The sequence below is a fragment of the Symphalangus syndactylus genome, chromosome 11 (assembly GCF_028878055.3).
Source record: "Symphalangus syndactylus isolate Jambi chromosome 11, NHGRI_mSymSyn1-v2.1_pri, whole genome shotgun sequence".
Lineage (NCBI taxonomy): Eukaryota > Metazoa > Chordata > Mammalia > Primates > Hylobatidae > Symphalangus > Symphalangus syndactylus.
Window position 1 is genome coordinate 122658846 of NC_072433.2, and position 19292 is coordinate 122678137.

The 19292-nt window shown below is 39.4% G+C and overlaps 1 protein-coding gene across 1 annotated transcript in view; it reads right to left on the reverse strand.

The window, feature by feature from the left end:
- The window catches only part of ADAMTS18 (ADAM metallopeptidase with thrombospondin type 1 motif 18), a 152973-nt gene that overhangs the window by 54586 nt on the left and 79095 nt on the right, over nt 1–19292 (reverse strand). The window contains exons 9-11 of the mRNA XM_055299633.1: nt 18881–19018; nt 16670–16823; nt 4696–4791 (exon numbers count right to left, since the gene is read on the reverse strand). Coding sequence (XP_055155608.1) covers nt 4696–4791; nt 16670–16823; nt 18881–19018 — 388 coding nt within the window. The remainder of the gene's footprint in view (nt 1–4695; nt 4792–16669; nt 16824–18880; nt 19019–19292) is intronic.

A 19292-nucleotide genomic window follows, 5' to 3' on the forward strand; every position in this document is an offset into this window, starting at 1 on the left:
CTTATCCCCTGTGATACATTTGGCTTCATGACTGTTTACTGTGTGGCTTGGTTGCTAGTGCACTTTGTCTAGGTTAAGATATTGCTTCCTTTCTTCAAATTCTTGCCATGTGCTGATTAATTCTTCTGTTTTTAATTTTTCTTTTCCTTGGATTAATTGCCATTTCAGAGTTTGCATGAAATCATATAACGCTATTGAGGACTTTTTGGGGAAGGCAATCGGTCATTTGAGGATATTGTCTACCATAAGCATGAATCTTTTCTACAGGGAATCACGATGACTCTACTGGACTGAATTCAGTGGCTGAGACAAAATTACAATAGCCAATAACAGTAACAGCAGCAGCAGCAGCCACAGGTTATCAAGTTGCTACTATGTGCCAAAAACGGTGCAGAGAGCTTCACATGGAGTATCTCATATAATCCTTGCAAAGCACTGAGTTAAAAGCCATTTTCCTCAGTAGGAGAAATTTAGCAAAGAAATACTAGCTAACTTGCTCAGAGTGACACAAACTACCCAAACAGATCTATTCAAATAACTACGCAAGTATAAGAGACTGGATTTAACTCAGTAGCCAGAACTCCTAAGCAGGACACTTCTACTTCTCATCTTGGAGGCAAATTACTGACCAATGTACCTTAATTCTAATCTAATTTCTTTTTGGAAAATGTGTTTTTTAGATCTCTTCTAGTCATTCAATTAATTTCATGTTCTATTACTTCAGTATTCATTCTAGTATTAAGTTAGGCTGCTATCAGATTGTTTAGCCTTTTAATCAGTGTGGAAATCAGGAATATAAAGGAATGTACACACAGACTTGCACACATTCACATGTATAGATAAAATTCTAAATAGAAAATGCAAATTTAGAATATATAAAACTGTAATTTTATCCATCTTTTCTTTTTTTCCTTTTTTTTTTTTTTTTTTTGAGACGAAGTTTCACTCTTGTTGCCCACGCTGGAGTGCAGTGGCGCAATCTCGGCTCCCTGCAACCTCCATCTCCCGGGTTCAAGCGATTCTCCTGCCTCACCCTTCCAAGTAGCTGGGATTATAGGCGCCTACCACTATGCCCAGCTAATTTTTGTATTTTTAGTACAGATGGGGTTTCACCACGTTGGCCAGGCTGGTCTTGAACTCCTGACCTCAGGTGATCCACCCACCTTGGCCTCCCAAAGTGCTGGGATTATAGGCATGAGCCACCGCACCCGGCTCCATCTTTTCATGCACATATTTTTTTTTTTTTTTTTTTAAGACAGGTTATCACTCTGTCACCCAGGCTGAAGTGCAGTGGCACGATCTTGGCACACTGCAGCCTCCACCTCCCAAGTTTAAGTAATTCTTGTGCCTCAGCTTCCTGAGTAGCTGGGATTACAGGCGTGTACCAGCATGCCCAGGTAATTTTTTGTATTTTTAGTAGAGATGGAATTTCACCATGTTGACCAGTGTAGTCTCGAACTCCTGGCCTCAAGTAATTTGCCCACCAAGGCCTCCCAAAGTGCTGAGATTACAGGCATGAGCCACCACGCCCAGGCCCAGCACACATATTTCTGGCACTACATCTAATTTCCAATTGAATGGCCATGACTTGGGCCATTATCTTTTTATAGACAGCATGCACAAACCTTTCTTTCCATGCACACATATCTCTAGATAAAAGTAAGTGGCTTGGCCGGGCGCGGTGGCTCAGGCCTGTAATCCCAGCACTTTGGGAGGCCGACGTGGGTGGATCACGAAGTCAGGAGACCAAGACCATCCTGGCTAACACGGTGAAACCCCGTCTCTAATAAAAAATAGAAAAAATTAGCCGGGCATGGTGGCGGGCGCCTGTAGTCCCAGCTACTCGGGATGCTGAGGCAGGAGAATGGCGTGAACGCAGGAGGTGGAGGCTGCAGTGAGCCAAGATCGTGCCACTGCACTCCAGCCTGGGCGACAGAGCGAGACTCCATCTCAAAAAAAAAAAAAGAGTAAGTGGCTTTCATACTGCCGCATGTTGGCTGAGTATTCATAGTACAAATATCGCTGAAGGACAAGGGACTGGAGAAGAGGAAGGACAGAGTTGGGTTCCAGTTACAGAGAAACAAATGAAACACTGAGTACCTGCTACTGTGTGTCAGACACTCCACATGAAACAAGAGTAAAACCAGGGCACTTGCCCTCATGAAATTTACAGTCTAACAAGCAGCCAGTTATATCCTCTGGTGAAGGAAGAATCTGAGGAACCCGTATATGAATGTAATAATCATTACACTGGAATGATGATGGATGGAACTTATTAAGATGCTTTCTGTTGAGGGTGACACTACACTTAAGGGCTTTTCACCAGTATATAACTATAGCCTGGTGTTTTAAAATAACGTGGTGTGGCAGTGATATCAAGACATTTGTTTTCTCACTTCCGACTTTATTTATCTTCTGTTCTGTTTACTGAAGCCTAACACAAGTACATTTTACTCCCCTTGGAACTTAGATACCTGATGTGCTTATGTAATAAATCTTTAGACCTAGGTGATGTATCATGTATTTTTCTCATTCATTATATAAATATTTTCCTGTGTATCCCTTATAGGTAACGCTGTTGCTTTTTCAATTAAAAAAAAAAAAAAACACTAATCCTCAAGTCACAAGTTCTAAGTCGTGATGCCTCAAAAGTAAAAAGGACTTGAGCACTATTTATATTTTAAATTATTCCACTAATTCATTGTTTTGAATCTTCATGGCCCCAACACTTCTATTAACATTTTCAAGAATAGTCCTCATTGGGAATCCCTAAGACCACTATCGCATTAAAAATTGCACATAACTCCTCAATTTTTAAAATGTTCATTTTCGTTAAAGAGTTAAAAATTACATATCTTTTTAAGAGATAGGGAATAAACATCCTAACAAGTATCAGAAATCTGTGCCTTTGCGTCTGATGTTGGCTTCTCTCTGAAAAGTCCTTTTTATCATCCAGCTGAAGAACTTTAACCCACAACCCAACAACCATCCTGATGCACACACTTGCTGTGGTTTATTCTAAGTGCATAGCTAATTTCAAGGAAGATTCATCTCGCATTTCATCTGGGCCCCGATAGCAACTACTGCTTAGAGAAGGTGTGTTTAAACACAGAATGAGTTATTTGCTTCTGTGTATGTTTCCCCTGCTAGACTGTAAATTTTTATATTTTTAATTTATTCTTGAGAGAGTCTTGCTCTGTCACCCAGGCTGGAATTCAGTGGCACAATCTCCACTTCCTGCAACCTCTGCCTCCAGGATGCAAGTGATTCTCATGCCTCAGCCTCCCAAGTAGCTGAGATTTCAGGTGTGCACCACCACGCCCAGCAAATTTTTGTATTTTTAGTAGACCCAAGGTTTCACCACATTGGCCAGGCTAGTCTTGAACTCCTGACCTCGAGTGATCCACCCACCTTGGCCTCTCAAAGTGATGGGATTACAGGCATGAGCCACTGTGCCCCACCTGGACTGTAAAATTTTAAAGAAATACAACTGTGGTTTATTTATCTCTACATCCCCAGAGTCTCCTGTTCCCCATATCTAGCAGTCAATAAATATTGTGGAATGAAATAACTTTTTCTTTTTTAGACACAGGGCCTAGCTCTGTGGCCCAGGATGGAGTGCAGTGGCATAATCACAGCACACTGCAGCCTCAAACTCCTGGGTTGAAGCGATCCTCTTCCCTCAACCTCCCAAATTGCTGGGACTACAGGCATGCCCCACCAAGACTGTTCAATTTTTTGTAGAGATAGGGTCTCGCTATGTTACCTGTTCTTGAACTCCTGGCTTCAAGCAATCCTCTCTGCTCAGCCTCCCAAAGTGTTGGGATAACATGTGTGAGCTATCACACCCAGCCTTGAAATAACTGTAAATGACCAATGACCATTTTTTTCTGTATAGGTTTATACTGCGTTGAGACAGAGTCAATAATTAAGATCAGCAAAGTTGTAACATCTCATTATCTCTTGTCATTCATAGCTCCTCTTTGATTGGTCTTTCAAATGAACTTCCCAAATCTGGATCATTTACTAGTAGCCCAAATGCAACCTGCCCTCCCTCCAGACTGTATTGAGAAAAAGGAAGAAAAATAGAAATATATGAGAGTTCTTCATTCAAAATATTGAGATCTCCCAAAATCTTTCCAAATGGAAGTGCTTCTCTGGGTAGAAGATGCTCACCAGCAAAAGGACATTAGGTACACACTGGGTGGAGGCGTCTCTTACCCTTCAATAGGAAAGTCACTGTACGTGATGGGAATCTATAGGGCATGTCAGAAGCTCAATGACAGGTCCTGTGAGTTGAGCTGAGTAGCCGAAGACTTGGTCTGGAGGGACAGTCATTTCTTGACTAACAAGACATCTGATCCCTGAGACTTTTTAAACAACACAAGTTTAAAAGGAAAATGGTATGCAATGAAACCTGTTAGCTCGCTGAAATAGAGATATTTTGAGCCAAGCCACCATCTAAAACAGGAAGACAAAGAAAAAAGAAAAAAAAAATCTCCTTAAACAATTGAGCTATCTGGGTTACATTAGCATTAAGCTTTGTAACTGCTGCTACATAATGTTGGTTAATATAAAGAGAAGTCAGAGAATATAAACTACCAACGCATTCATCCTAAGGTCACAATACAAACAGTTCGAATTCTATGCCTTATCAAATTTCTGGAGCTAAAAACTAACAAGTATGCAGTTTACCATACTCAAGCCACAAACGGTCCCTTCCGCTGCGGGCATAAACTTGGTCTCACACCTATGGCCTACTCGGTGGCACCAAAGTGATTTGCAAATGTCCTGAAATAAAAAAAAAAGGAGGGGGCTGTTAAGGGTGATATACAATAAAAACAAAAATATCAAAGATGTTGTATACAATATTATATTTGGAGGTAGCTGAAATCAGAGCAATTATTCAGAAAGTAGAGGCCAGTGAAGTTGGTAACACCAAAGTTAATATGTTTTAGCAACTATGTAAGTGGGGGGTTTCTACAGCATCCAGATATTCATGTGTGTTTCGTAACAGCTGGTAGGTAGCAACAGTTAATTTAGAGAACACTTGGCTTAGAAGTGATAGATCTGGTTTCTCATGACAGTGATAGTAATAACCGTGGTAGCAGAATACATCAAGATTGGAATAAAGCAAGTTGGAGTCAAATCCTCATCCTGAAATGCCTGGTTTCGTGCCCTATGGACATGTTATGGAATCCCTTTCAGTTGCAGTTTTCTCACCTGTACGACAGTGATCAAATGAGCACTTGACCCTATAGACTTATTCTCAAGGATAAATGAGGAACTACATGTAAAGTGATGGTTTTGCCTGGCACATGCAGTTCTCAAAAATACCGCCTATCATTAGGACCTTATTCATCTTTTTAAAAAACGTTCTACAGTTGCTTTTTCGGCGTCCCGTACGTGCTTAACTGAAGCATTTTCTATGAGTGCTGTTTATATTTTATTGATTGACTGATTGTAGAGACAGATTCTTGCTTTGTTGCCCAGGCTGATCTCAAACTCCTAACCTAAAGTGATCCTCCCACCTCAGTCTCCCAAAGTGCTGGGATTACAGGCATGAGCCAACAGGCCTGGCCACCTTCCTCATCTCTATTGCAATTTTCAAATATGTAGACAATTTAACTCTCAAACCAGACCTATGAAACAATTTCATTCTCATGCTAGACTGTGGTACACAGAATAATGGCCCCCAAAGACGTTCGCATCCTAATCCTAGGATCCTGTGAATATGTGAAGTTGTGTAGCAAAGGAGAATTAAAGTTACAGATGCAATTGAGGTCGTCATCAATTGAAATGGAGATGCAGAAACGGTCTTAAATTTTCAAGGTAGGCCTAACATAGTCACAAGCGTCCTTATATGGGAAAGAGGAGATTAGAAGAGAACCAGAGAGATGACAGCTTGAGAAAGACCTAGGAGAACGTTGCTGGCTTTGAAGATGAAGGACGGGCCATGAGCCAAGGAATGCAGGCAGCTTCCAGAAGCTGAAAAAGGCAAGAAAATGACTGCTCCCCTAAAACCCTGCTAACACACTGATTTTAGACCTTATCTTCTTTTTTTTTTTGATACTGGGTTTCACTCTTGTCACCCAGGCTGGAATGCAATGGCATGATATCGGCTCACTGCAACCTCCGCCTCCTGGGTTCAAGCGATTATCCCTGCCTCAGCCTCCCGAGTAACTGGGATTACAAGCATGCGCCACCATGTCCGGCCAGTTTTTTATTTTTAGTAGAGACGGGGTTTCACCACGTTAGCCAGGCTGGTCTCGAAATCCCGATCTCAGGTGATCTGCCCGCCTCGGCCTCCCAAAGGGCTGGAATTGCTCACATGAGCCACCGTGCCTGGCCTGATTTTAGCCCTTTCAAATATCTACTTCCAGAGCTATAAGATAATAAATGTGTGTTGCCTTAAGTCACATTAAGTTTGTGGAAATTTATTTAGATAGGGAAGTAATACTTTTACTACCATTTTAGTGGTGGAAACTGAACTAATTCTTCATCTAAACTCATTTAGCTGAAAAAACTGAGCAAGCTTCTGATGCTGTTGAAGTTTTAAAGTCATACAGCTGGCCAGGAGCAAAGGAAGGCCTCAAGCTGGCCTGATTTCTGAGTCTAGTAACTTAACCACTACACTGAGCCTGCATTTACCGTTGGTGGATACTGGAAGGCTCTCAAATTCTCCAGGCCTCAGTTTTCTAGTCTATAAAGAAACGGAACCAGATTACTTTCCGTTCTAACAGTTAAAGTTGATATTCAGAATTATAGCACTAATGGAATGTTGTGAAACATTGTGAAAGGTCAAAGTGACTTCATTTTGGTGGCCACATTCTATTTCCTAAGATACAAATGCGAAGACATACATTTTGGGGAAAATAACAAGCAATCAGAGAGGAGAAAAATAATTTTTGTCATTACTTTTTGTAATTCTGAAAATTCAATGAACCAGGCACCTAATTCCCCAAACACCCCATTTCATGTAGATTTTACGGTTAGAAAACATGGCAAGAATATGCTTAGAAACATTTCAAACACTCAAAAAAAAAAAAAAAACAAAAAAACAAAAAAACCTTTCCATGGGACTGAGAAAAGAAAACACAGGGAAACCAGAGAGAGATATATATACAGTAATTTTGGTCTTGTAAACCATAAAATTCTTCCCCTAAAAGGAGAATGGAAGAACACTGACGACACTATTTAGAAACACCAACACCACCAGCTGCCCCAGATGTGGGCACGTGTACCATTCCCAAATCTCAAAAGAGCTTCTAAGCTAGAATATATACATCTTCCCACGAAACTGCCACTGACATTAGCAGAAAGCATGAGGCAGCCTCCCAGCAAACTGAATCAGGGACATCATCACTACGTGTTGTCATATTGAGCCACCCTGGGTTTGAGGTAAATCAATCAATGTGGGTAAGAGAGCTGCCTATGTGAAATGGGAGGCATGAGAGCTAGCACTGAAACGATTAAACCTACACTTAGAAAGCCTTTCAGAACTAAATTGTTTTTCTTCTTACAGCCAGGAAAAAGCCATAACCCACACCCAGTGCCTATGTGGCAGCCACCAAAATGGCCCTAGGGCAGACCAAAGAAAAGGAGGGCTAGCTGTCATAGCCAATGCCAAGCCACAGAGCCAAGAGAAGGGGGAGCTGGAGAGAACCAGGAAAACAAAGCAAAACAAAAAAACACAGGGATTCCAGAGTGAAATAAGACAGGCTGCATGAACATGTTATTTCTTCTGCGGTGGAGTGCAGAAGTCAAGGGTAATTATAGCCAACTACATACTCTGAAGACCATGAGAGCCCCTTGAGAAGGCTCCCTTTCAAAGGAAACGCAAATCAGAGTTTGCACTTTTTTTTGCTTGTACCTCCCCCCTCTTTTTACCAGCATATTCAAATAACTTTCCCTTATCTATAATTCCCTGGACTTAAGTCATAATTTAAGGGAAAAAGAAATAACCACAGAGACCCTAAGGTCTCATGTTGCCTGCATATGATTTTTTTGAACTAGGCAACATTTTAAAAGAAAGAGTCCCAGTGCTATCCATTATTCTGTCCTGTCACTTGCTGTGTTCTCCACTTGTATTCTATACGCTGGATACCCCTTCAAGTAAATCCTGACATGCTGAAAATGTCAATGGCTTTTGCAAACCAAATTTTATGAAGCATTACAAACTGAACACATCCAAAATAAAAGTTCTTCATCGGCTCCTCCAAACCTGTCCCATGTTTCACTGTCCCCGTCTCACTCTATGACACCTCTATATTCCCAATGGTTCTGATAAAAACTCCTAGAGTCACCTTTGACTCTTCTGTTTCTTTCACATTCTATCATGAAATCTCCCCCTAGATCATGAAATCATGTTGGCTTTGCCTTCAAAATATTTCCAGAATCTGAACAATCATGGCCACCTTCCATTTCTACCACCCTGTTGCAAGCCACCTGACACACAGCTCACTGCCAGGCCCTCCTCACAAGCCTCGAAGCTCTACTTTACCTGCACCCTTGCCCAGTTTATTCTCAACACAGTGACTAGAGCTGTAATGTCCAATATGATAGTTACTTTCTACATGTGGCTTGTTAAACCTGAATTTACATTACTTAAAATCAAATTAAGAATTCACTTCCTCAGGCACACTGGTCACATTTCAGGTTCATGTGTAGTTAGTGTCTACCATATTGGATAAGAGAACATTTGCAGCATTATAGAGACTTCTGCTGGACGGCACTCAGTTAGGGAGACCCTTCCAGATCAACTCAGTGTCAGTCAGCTCATGGCACTTTTCTGCTCAAAACCCTGTTATGTCTTGTCAATTCATCACAAGAAAAATCCAAAGTCCTAACTGTCATCCATGAAGTCATATGCAATCAAGCTCCCTGTATCTCCCTGACATTGTATCCTACCAGTTTACACCTTGCTCACTCTGGTTTAGCCACACGGGCTCCCTGATGCTCTGCAAACACTCAAATCTTGCTCCCAAAGTGGGTATTTACACTGGCTGTTCCACTTCTTCAACTATCTGCATCTCTCTCTCTCTCACCTCCTTCAACTCTTTGCCTAAATTTCACCTCCTGTGACCGCGCTATTAAGAAATTTAATCAGCCACCACCCAGTCTCCCAATTTTCCTTATCTTATTCCAAACTTATTTAGCACTTGTGGCAACATCATTGACTTATTTACAATGTTTATTGTGTTTTGTTTTCTCTCCCATTAGCCACAAGAGCACAGAACTGTGTTTTCTCTCTGATGTATCCCAAGCACCTAAAACAGTGCCTGGTACAAAGTAGGCTTCAGTAAATTTTTTTTTAGTAAATCAATATAGGAATAAAAATGACAGACTTTATATTTTAAAATAGTCTTCACTTGTAATAAAGACTCTGGAATTTTTAACAGTTTTCAAGAATTAAAAAAAATAATAACATGAAAGAACCTGGCAAACAGTACATGCTAAAAAAAAAAAACTGGAAAATGAGTTTTGCATAAATTATTTCATTGTATCATCATTGTGGCCATATGACGAAAGCATGACTATCTCCTCAACATGCTCATGAGAAAATTGAGACTCAGAGAAGTTAAGAAACTTCTTCCAACTTCTTTTAGCAGTTAAGTCTCTACTTGGCCTGGATTTAAGCCCATGTATGTCTGAGTTTATTGCCCAAGTTTTTAAGCTAAGCAATAATTTAAAAGTAACAAATAACAATTAACAAGTAGGAGTGACCAAGATTTGTCCCGATGCCATTTAAAAAATCAACTTCACAGAGGTGTGATTTATACAATAATAAGCATTCATTTTAAGCATACTGTTTCATGAGTTTTGACAGATATATACACCACTATAAACACCACCACATTCAAGGCAGAATATTTCCATCACTCCAAAAAGTTCCCCTGTCCCCTTTTGCAGTCAATTCCCTTCTTACGGCAACCACTATTCTGATTTCAGTCACCAATAGGTGAGAGTTGCCTATTCTCTTAAATTTCATATAAATGGAACCATACACAATGTACTCTTTTGTTCAGCATGTTTTTCATTCATCTATGTTTTTGTGTGTATCAATAGTTCATTCATTTTTATTGATGAATGGAGTTCCATTATATGAATACAGCAAAATCTAATCTGCTTGTACATTCACCTTTTGCAGGACATTTAAGTTGTATCCAGTCTTTGCCTTCTATGAATCAAATAGTAGCTGAGAATATTCTTGGACAAGCTTTTTATGAACACAGGCCTTTATTTGTTTCAGGTAAATATCCTGGAGTACATTTGCTGGGTCAAAGGGTAAAGGTAGGTTTAACTTTCTACATTGAAACAACTCTGTCAAACCATTTCCAAAATGATTATACCCACTTGACACACTCATCAGCAATATGCAGAGTTCCAGTTGCTTCTGGTCTTTGGTATCATTTGGTGTTGTCAGTCTTTTTAATATTCTCCATTCCAGTCAGTGCGCAGTGGTGCCCCATTGTAATTTATTTTATATATTCCTGAGAGCAATTGATATTGAGTATCATTTCATGCATTTATTGACTATGTGTATGTCTCCTTCTGTGATATATTAATTTTATATATTCCTGAGATCAATTGATATTGAGTACCATTTCATGCATTTACTGACTATGTGTACATCTCCTTCTGTGATATATTAATTTAGTATTTTGCTCCTCCCCTCCTTCTTTGGTAAGGGGGTTGGCACTGGTACTGTTTTATATTTTTTCTAGGTAGATAATATGAGAGGGAGTATAGTATAATGGTTAATAGAATGTGCTACCCAGATCCAATATTAGTTCTGCCATTTGCTCATATAAAGCTTAGTAAAACATTTATTTTTATGTATTGTAGATTTCTTATCTAGAAAATGTTAATAATAGCACATGCCCCAAAGATATGGAAGTATTAATATGTATCATGTGCTTAAAGTACTCTTTGATACATAATAAGCACTGAATATTAGTTATTATTATAGGATGGAAAGAGTATCTCACCCTCAATTTTCTATGAGTTCATTCACATATAGATATCGCTACAATTCTGACTCTAAAACCTGGGCCTTTTGTTTTCCTGTGTATTAGCACTTTCTGCCTAACCTTGCTCAGATTATTTAACTTCAATTTCCTTTCTGCTGGATTTAGGGGGGACAATAAATAATGTTCCTGTCTCTTCCACCACTAGATAAATAAGACATTGGAGTCCAAGAAACAGAAATCTAGATAATAACCTTATTACTGATAATCATGAATTGGGGAATGTGGCTGAGATCTGTGGCCAAATAGGTCTTCCCACACTATCTCCACTGCATTAGACCAACTATCCCTTCACACTTGCAGGTAGAGGAGGCAAACACAAGTCTCCCATCTGAGGCAGGCAACCTCCAGGGTGGCAGAAGAGAAGTGTACATCCTGCAGACAGGCAGCACAAGAGAGAAGATGCTGAGATGGTACCGCGACATGCCTGCTCAGATATAGTCTTAAACTGGTCGATCAGGTAAGTCACTCCTGCTTCTTTGAGGAGGGAAGAGAGAAAAGGCAGAGGGAACATCTTCCACTTTATGGAAATGGGAGTGCTAAAACATGTGAGCTTTGGTTACCACTGTAAGCCCAATAAATAATACTGAGTATCTGATATGACATCCAACATATGCTAGGCATGGCAGATACTCTCTATCATCTGAGGCAAGAGATGTGTGTACACAGTTAAAATGTATCACAAGTTTATAAAAGGGACACATAAGCTGGAAGTGGAGCCCAGAGAAAGACATGTTTAAATCTCCCCGAGGAAATAAGGAGGTAACACTTGAACTGAATCTTTAACAAAAATACAAAAATGATTAAGTGTCACCAGGTGGCCACACAGCATACTAGAATAAGAAACAGATACAAAGGCTTGTAGACATGGAAAGGGAAATATTTGGAAAACACACAAGAACATCGACATCACTGGAGCGTAAGTGCATGGGGGAAAGTTAATAGAAGTTCAAACGTGATGCAGTAAACTTGGTATATTACAAAGTAATAGTATAATAGTATCAAATAGCACGATTCTATGCTAGGAAGTTTCTAGTTATTCTCCATTCATTAATCCTGATGTCAGATTCTTAAAGAAGTGTGAAAGAAAGTTAAAAGTTAAATGTTGAAACCCCAAACTCATTAAGCCAAAGAGAAAAGTCAAACTGGGAACTCGGTCACACAAACCTGTCTCCCACTTTTGGTTCCTAAATAAGATGGCTACAAGATGAAAAACTATACACCTCCCCCATATTTTGCCCATAACGAGATTCCTAGTGAGCTGTTAAAATTTCACCATGGCAATGGAAATTGATAGCTTATCTTTACAGGTGCAGTCACCCCAGCCCATCAGACACAAATGCATATCTGATTGTTCCCCTGCCCCACTGTGTCTATATTTATCTTACGTAAAATGCAGTTTCACTGCATTTTTCCTCTGCCCCATTTGTTCATGTCATCTTATTAAAAAAAAAAAAAAAAAAAAAAAAAAAAGCAGGTTCACTGAGCCAGACAAAGGCATGAATAACTATTGTTCCCTACCCTACTCTTACATGAAAATCGTGTACTTCTCAATTTCCTGCCCTTTCCCCTTTAAAGTTGGAGCCCTCAAAATCATCTTCAGAGAAAGGTATAGACCTGTCTCCCGGGTGCATCCTTAACTTTGGCAGATAAATCTCCTAAAATGCTTGAGACTTTTCTCGTCATTTTTCTTGATTGACAGAAGAAATATGCACCGATCCTGCTCTCCTTCCAATATAATTCTCTCTAGAATGATGGGCCTGAGAACATTCACAAGAATTTAAGTATCTTCCCCACAATTTCTACTCAGCTTCAAACTCTCAGTGGGTCTATAAATAAACATTAAAACTGGGCTCCTGCTATGTGACAGTAACTGTGCTGGCTACTGAAGTACAGAGTCAGCTAAAGAGGATGCATTTGTTCAGCTGCTCACTTCTAGCTTAGTAAAATAACCAGCACAGAAGCCTTGATCAGTCTGTGACAGCGCTTGAGACCCTCTGACAAACAGCATCAGCTCACTCATGGAGTCAGTAAGCATTTCTAAAGTGCAGAATAATCAAATGGGCGCTCTCTCCACTTGTTACAGAGGGAATCCTGCTTTGAGTCCTTCCATATGACACAGAACCATTAGAAAGATTCGTAACTCATTTTCTTGAAAACTTTGGATGAGAACAGAGATCAAGTCTGGCACGCTGAAGACACAAAAAAACTCGTGGCTGGGAGAGGAGGGGAAGATGGGGATGAGTGACCCAAAAGAGCCAGCCCCAGAGCCTTTACCAGGGCAGCCACTGGGGAAGAAGAGTCAAATGTGATGGTGGCGATGACGCTGAAGACAGAAGGAAGAGAGTTAGAAGAAACCGTACTGTTTATCAAGTGATGCAACTGTACCAATACATGAATCCTCACAAATGAGCCATGGAGGAACTACTATAATCTTCACCTTTCAAAAGTGAACTCTAAGGCTAAGGGAGGTTGAGTCATTTCCCCAAGCTTGTAGGAAATCGAAGAATAAAATTTTAAAGTTAGGTCTCTGTGACTCTCAAATCCAGAGATTTGTGTGTGCAAATGTGTATGTGTGAACGTTCAAAATTGAAGATTGTCTAACTCAGTGATCCTCAATCTTGAATGAGCATCAGGGTCATCTAGAACTTTTGTTAGAATATGGGTTTCTGGGTCCTAGCCCCAAAATTTCTCATTCCTTAGGCCTGGGATGAGACATTTCTCACAAGTTTCAGGTCTTGCCGATACACTGCACCTGCTGGTCTGAGAGGACACTTTGAGAACTACTTCCTTTTTGTTGTTTTTGTACTTCTAATCACTATGCAACACTGCCTTTCTAGGAGGCATGGTGGAAAAAAAAAAGTAAAGTGAGGAGAAAAGATTAGAAAGCAATAATGGGACAATAAAAGCCCTGAAGACAAACTTCACCTCTTTCCTGCGTTGCCAGAGTGGGTCTAAACTGTTTCTACTAGACAGGATAAATAAGAGATTTTGTTGTTTTGGAAATCCCTCCTGGTTAGAGCCTCACAATATTTATGATCCTCACAGGTGTGGCCACGGCTTCAAGTTATAAGTATGTTTAAAAACAACACCGAAAGCTAAGGTGTGGGGAAAACAAGCTTCGGAATCTATCAAACCACCCTACCTTCTCCATTAACCTCATCACCATCTTAAATCATTTCTCTCTTAAGCAAGTCTTTCTCACCTTCCCTGTCCTTGTTTGACTCAATCTTTTCCTTTGCAATTTTCATTTCTCTTTGCTCTGCTTCCCATGAAAGACCACCAGAATGAGAAGCTGTCTTTTAAAAATATAGTGAGGTCCCAGAAAGCAATCTATAATTTAAAAAGGTTGTTTAAGCCCTGCACACTGCCTGACACAGACCAGGTACCCCACAAATACATGGTTCTGAAGAAATGATAGTAATTTTAGGAATCTCCTTTGTATTTCTAAAGAAAATCATACTTATTACCAACTGTGCTTTTGCTGCATAGTATGCAATAAATTTGTGATTAATAAATAAGTAATGAATCCTTTAGAATAAAGTGAACAAGAGGCAAATTAGGATACAAACTTTTTCAACAAAGTGAATGGCTACTTACTTCTGCCAAAACCATCAACTTAACAGGCAAATAGAACAGTCTGTTAACTTTTTTCTTCTTAGAGATAGGGTCTCAGTCTGTTTCCCGGACTGGAGTACAGTAGTGCTATCACGCTTCACTTCAGCCTCAAATTCCTGGGCTCAACTGATCCCCCTGCCTCAGCCTCCCTAGCAGTTGGAACTACAGGTACATACCACTAGCCCAACTAACTTTTTTACTTTTTGTAAAGAGGGGGTCTCTCACTTTGTTGCCCAGGTTGTTCTCAAACTGCTGGCCTCAAGTGATCCTCCCACCTTGGCCTCCCCAAATCTTGGGATTACAGGTATAAGATACTACACCGAGCCAATTTGTTAGCTTTTACATATGATTCACCAGCACTTGTGAAAGTAAGGTCCATTTGTCATGAAGGATACACCAAAAAAATGTGAATGACATCTGGAAAATGTTCTAATAGTTAAACTGTATTAGAAAAAAATATGTAATCCCATATCAAACGTGTGATTTATTGGATGTTATTTCTTAGAACTGGAGTTATATTTTGAATGTGAATTGGTTTCTAGAAAAGCAATAAGTGAATAATAATATGGAGATAACACAACTAAAGAAGGTAGTTATTAATGACTGAATATTAATGACTGAAGTTAGGAAACACTAGCAATAGTGACTTGTACCAGTCACCGGTGAAGAAGTGGAAATTTCATGTCAATGTGTGTAACTTGTTTTGTCAAATTCCACCATTTAAAAGTCTGTGGCTTTGGGCAAGTTGAAAATATTTTCTGAGCTCCAGGTCAAAAGTGGTAATAATTCTTACTTGAGAGGTTTTTGTGAAGATTGAGGTAAAGTAAAATAAATCTTTAGGTAGAATGCCTTATGTGGGGCACAGGCTCACTCAGCAACTACTGGAGATGATAGTAAATGGTGATAGTGATGGTGATGGTGGTGGTGGTGGCAGAGAAGGAGGAATAGAGAGAGAAAGAGGAGGAAGAAGAGGAACAGGAGTAGAGGGGGAAAGAGGAGCTAAAAACCTCCATAATTTCCATGCATTTTTCAGTTACTTAGAGCTTCCATATTTCTCTTTGGATATTGGGAATAAACCAACTTAAAAATGATTCTACTTTTTAGTATGGGCCGGGAGTGGTGGCTCATGCCTGTAATCCCAGCACTTTGGGAGACCGAGGCAGGAGATCACGAGGTCAGGAGATCAAGACCACGGTGAAATCCCTTCTCTACTAAAAAAAATACAAAAAATTAGCAGGGCGTGGTGGCAGGCGCCTGTAGTCCCAGCTACTTGGGAGGCTGAGGCAGGAGAACGGTGTGAACCCGGGAGGCGGAGCTTGCGGTGAGCCAAGATCGCACCACTGCCCTCCAGCCTGGGCGACACAGTGAGACTCCGTCCCCCCACCAAAAAAAAAAAAATTTACTTTTTAGTAAATTTGAGATTGTAATACTGTCAGTAGAATGTCATTCTTGACCAAGTGGAACAAGATGTCTCTCATTTCTATAACCTGGACTTTTGTACTTTCCCAATTATCTTTTTTATAATTCTTTGAAGAAAAGACTTGACACAAAAATCTTATTAATATTACTCAAGATATACATTGAATTTATAGACAATATTTAAAAAGCTAGCTGCTAATAGTTTTCCTGTATTATAAAAGGCATATAATGTATTTTGGGACGGTGATGATTTGAAACGTATTAAATTAACAGGGAATAGGATCATATAGAGAACAAAAGCAATGATTACCAGTAGGTACAAACTATTGTTCCCAGGTTTACTAGTAGGGATAAAGTCTTCATTTAAAGAGAAAGAATTTTCTACCAAGCAGTATTTAAACTGGGCATGGTCTACGTGGATAGGCCTGGATAATTCATTGACAGTAAAATTGCCACTTAATTATCATGCCAAACAACTGACATGGTAGAGATAACCCAGACCCTAACCCTTGACCTTGGCAAACCAGATGTTTACACTTCGGTTAGGGACACAGACGCATTGCAGAGTCTTAATGTAAGTTTGAAATCACAAGCAAACATACCTTCACAAAACCAAGGCTGCATAACTTGGCTTTTGCTCCAAATTGCCATTTACACTGTGTGTCAGCATCATAAATCTGTCCCGGTAGTTTGTCCGGATATTTATACTGTCCTGCTTGCTTGGGCTCATCCACTAGACACCCCGCCTGAGGTGTGCTGTAATGACAATACACGCTTATTAATTACTCTGTTGATCTGTGATCTTTCCATTTACGACAACACACTTCCGAATGCACTCATACAAAGTAAAATATACCATGGTTCAAGAAACAGGTATATGTTTAAAGTTCAAATCTATGTTTACGCCAAAGAGTGAGTCCTGTCTAAGAGGATGGAATGTACACAGCCAGGAAGGGTTTTACAGGATGCTGAAAATTCTAGCCATCCAAGTGATTTGGCTTGGGATTTGACAGGAGACAGGAAAGGTTAATACATTTGAAAACTTCCATCAACAATCTTATTCAAGAATATTTGACAATTTGTACTGACTCCCTACTCTGTGGCAAACCTTAGACAAAGCACTAAAGGTACAAAATAAACCAGACAGACACAGTACCTGTCTTCATGGAGTTTTAAATCAAGTATTTTCTTTTTTTAAACAGATAATGGAGCAGAGGTCAAAGATGTACTTTAACTCACAATAAGCCTTACAGACAAAAATAAATAACATTCCTAAAGAATCAAGAGGAATAATGAACTGGGGGATGAGGCAGAAAAATTTCCTTTAGATATGTTTGACTGGGACCTGTTGAGAGCAAAAATCAGTCCTGATGGCATGGATATTCTTAGCACCTTACCTCCACTTACTTAAATAATTAAAATATGATACCACTGAGAGGTTAATTAGCATGGTGGTTAAGTGTAATTTTGTAGTGAGACAGATGGGGGTCCTAATCAACCATGCAACCAAGACCAAGTTATGTAGCTCTTATACAGCTCATGAGTGACAATGACTTTCATAAAGGTTGTTACACAGTTCAAATGAGAAAATATAACATGCTTCATAAAGCATAGTAAGCAAAGTTAGCTGCTGCTGTTATCATTATAACATTTAGCTACAAAAGCATTTAACTACATACTAATGGAAATTCAACCTATGTTAAGTTGATCTTGATTTTAATACTTATTAATGCATTCTTACATGAGTTGGAAAAAATAATTTTAGTCACCAAACCATGAATTTAAAACTAATAGGAAAATCTTCATGGCAAAGCTTACTAACAAAAAGTCTGTTGATTTTTTACCACCCTTTGAGCATATGTGGTTAGATATCTTCACGTTTAGTATGTTTTGTGTATATATCTTACTAATTCTTTAAACATTTGCAAATAATATACAGTGGTACAGGTTAAAAATAAAGTATCAAAAATGTCAATTCCCAAAGAAATTTCACTAACATCTGGTCAAAGAGATATGGGATTAGCATCTAAGTGTCCTTGTGGGTCAACATAGATTAAAAAGGTAGGGGTGTGTGTGTGTGTGTGTGTGTGTGTGTATTTCAACTTTGGGTTAATTGTTTAATATGAATTAAATAGTACAACTTTCCTAAATCCTACTTTTACTAATGCAACTTAAGGGTTTTGTGCTATTAAAAGCATTTTATATAGCTACCATCTTCTTTGTCTATCATTTGGACATAAAGCTAGCTCCTGGCCATTTCAAACACAATAGTCAAACAAGAAAATGCTCTATTCATTAAAACACAAACACACACACTCATACCATTTGAGCATTTTCAAAATACTCTGTGACACACTGATTGATAAGATTGAAATAATTAGTCACAGTAAAAAGACAATATACCTAGCAGCCTCTGCGAGTCACAGGGGAGAGATGGTTGAGCACAGATCCTTGAGTCAGAACAGATCTAAGCGTGTGTCTTCTGTCTGCAACTTACCAGCGATAGTACCTTAAGCAACACAATTAACCTCTCTAAGACTTGATTTCTCAACTCTAGATTGAGGATAATAGTATTGCTGTGAGGATTGAAAGAGGAAATATGTGGAGAACATTTAGCACAATATTAGGCTTCAATCTATTTTTTTCAACAATAATAATGTCATCATCACCATCATCATTATCATCATCATTTGTCTTTCTGTTTATTGAGAGATCAAAAGGTATTTCCACTGAGTATTTCTTTTCACGTCTGTGGAGCACAATTCTGTCATCACTCCAAACATAGGAGCACCCCTGGATTTAACCTGTCATACCTGAGGAATTTCTTGAGATACTGGCGGCTGCAGGAGGACCATGAAAACACGCCATTGTTTCCGGTCAGTGTGGGAGACATGATATTGCCTTCAGCCTTTCTGCAGGGATTCCCTTCTCCATCGTGAATCATGCCAAAGCTGAAACAGAATGAAGAAAACAAAATCCTGCTTTGTGAACCCATTTTTCTGAAGGATAATCTGAGGAAGAAAAAAGATGTGTTGATCATCAACAAAACCAGGTGAGAGACGGAGTTATTAAAACAGGAAAAGAGAAAGACAAATTACTATAGACTGTTATAAAATTCACGCAGAAAATTAAAAAAATGCTGAGGGCTTTGTTATATTATTTCTTGACCACAGAATCAAAGAATGGTCTAGCTGCTACATATTTTATTGGCTGGAAAATTTTGGA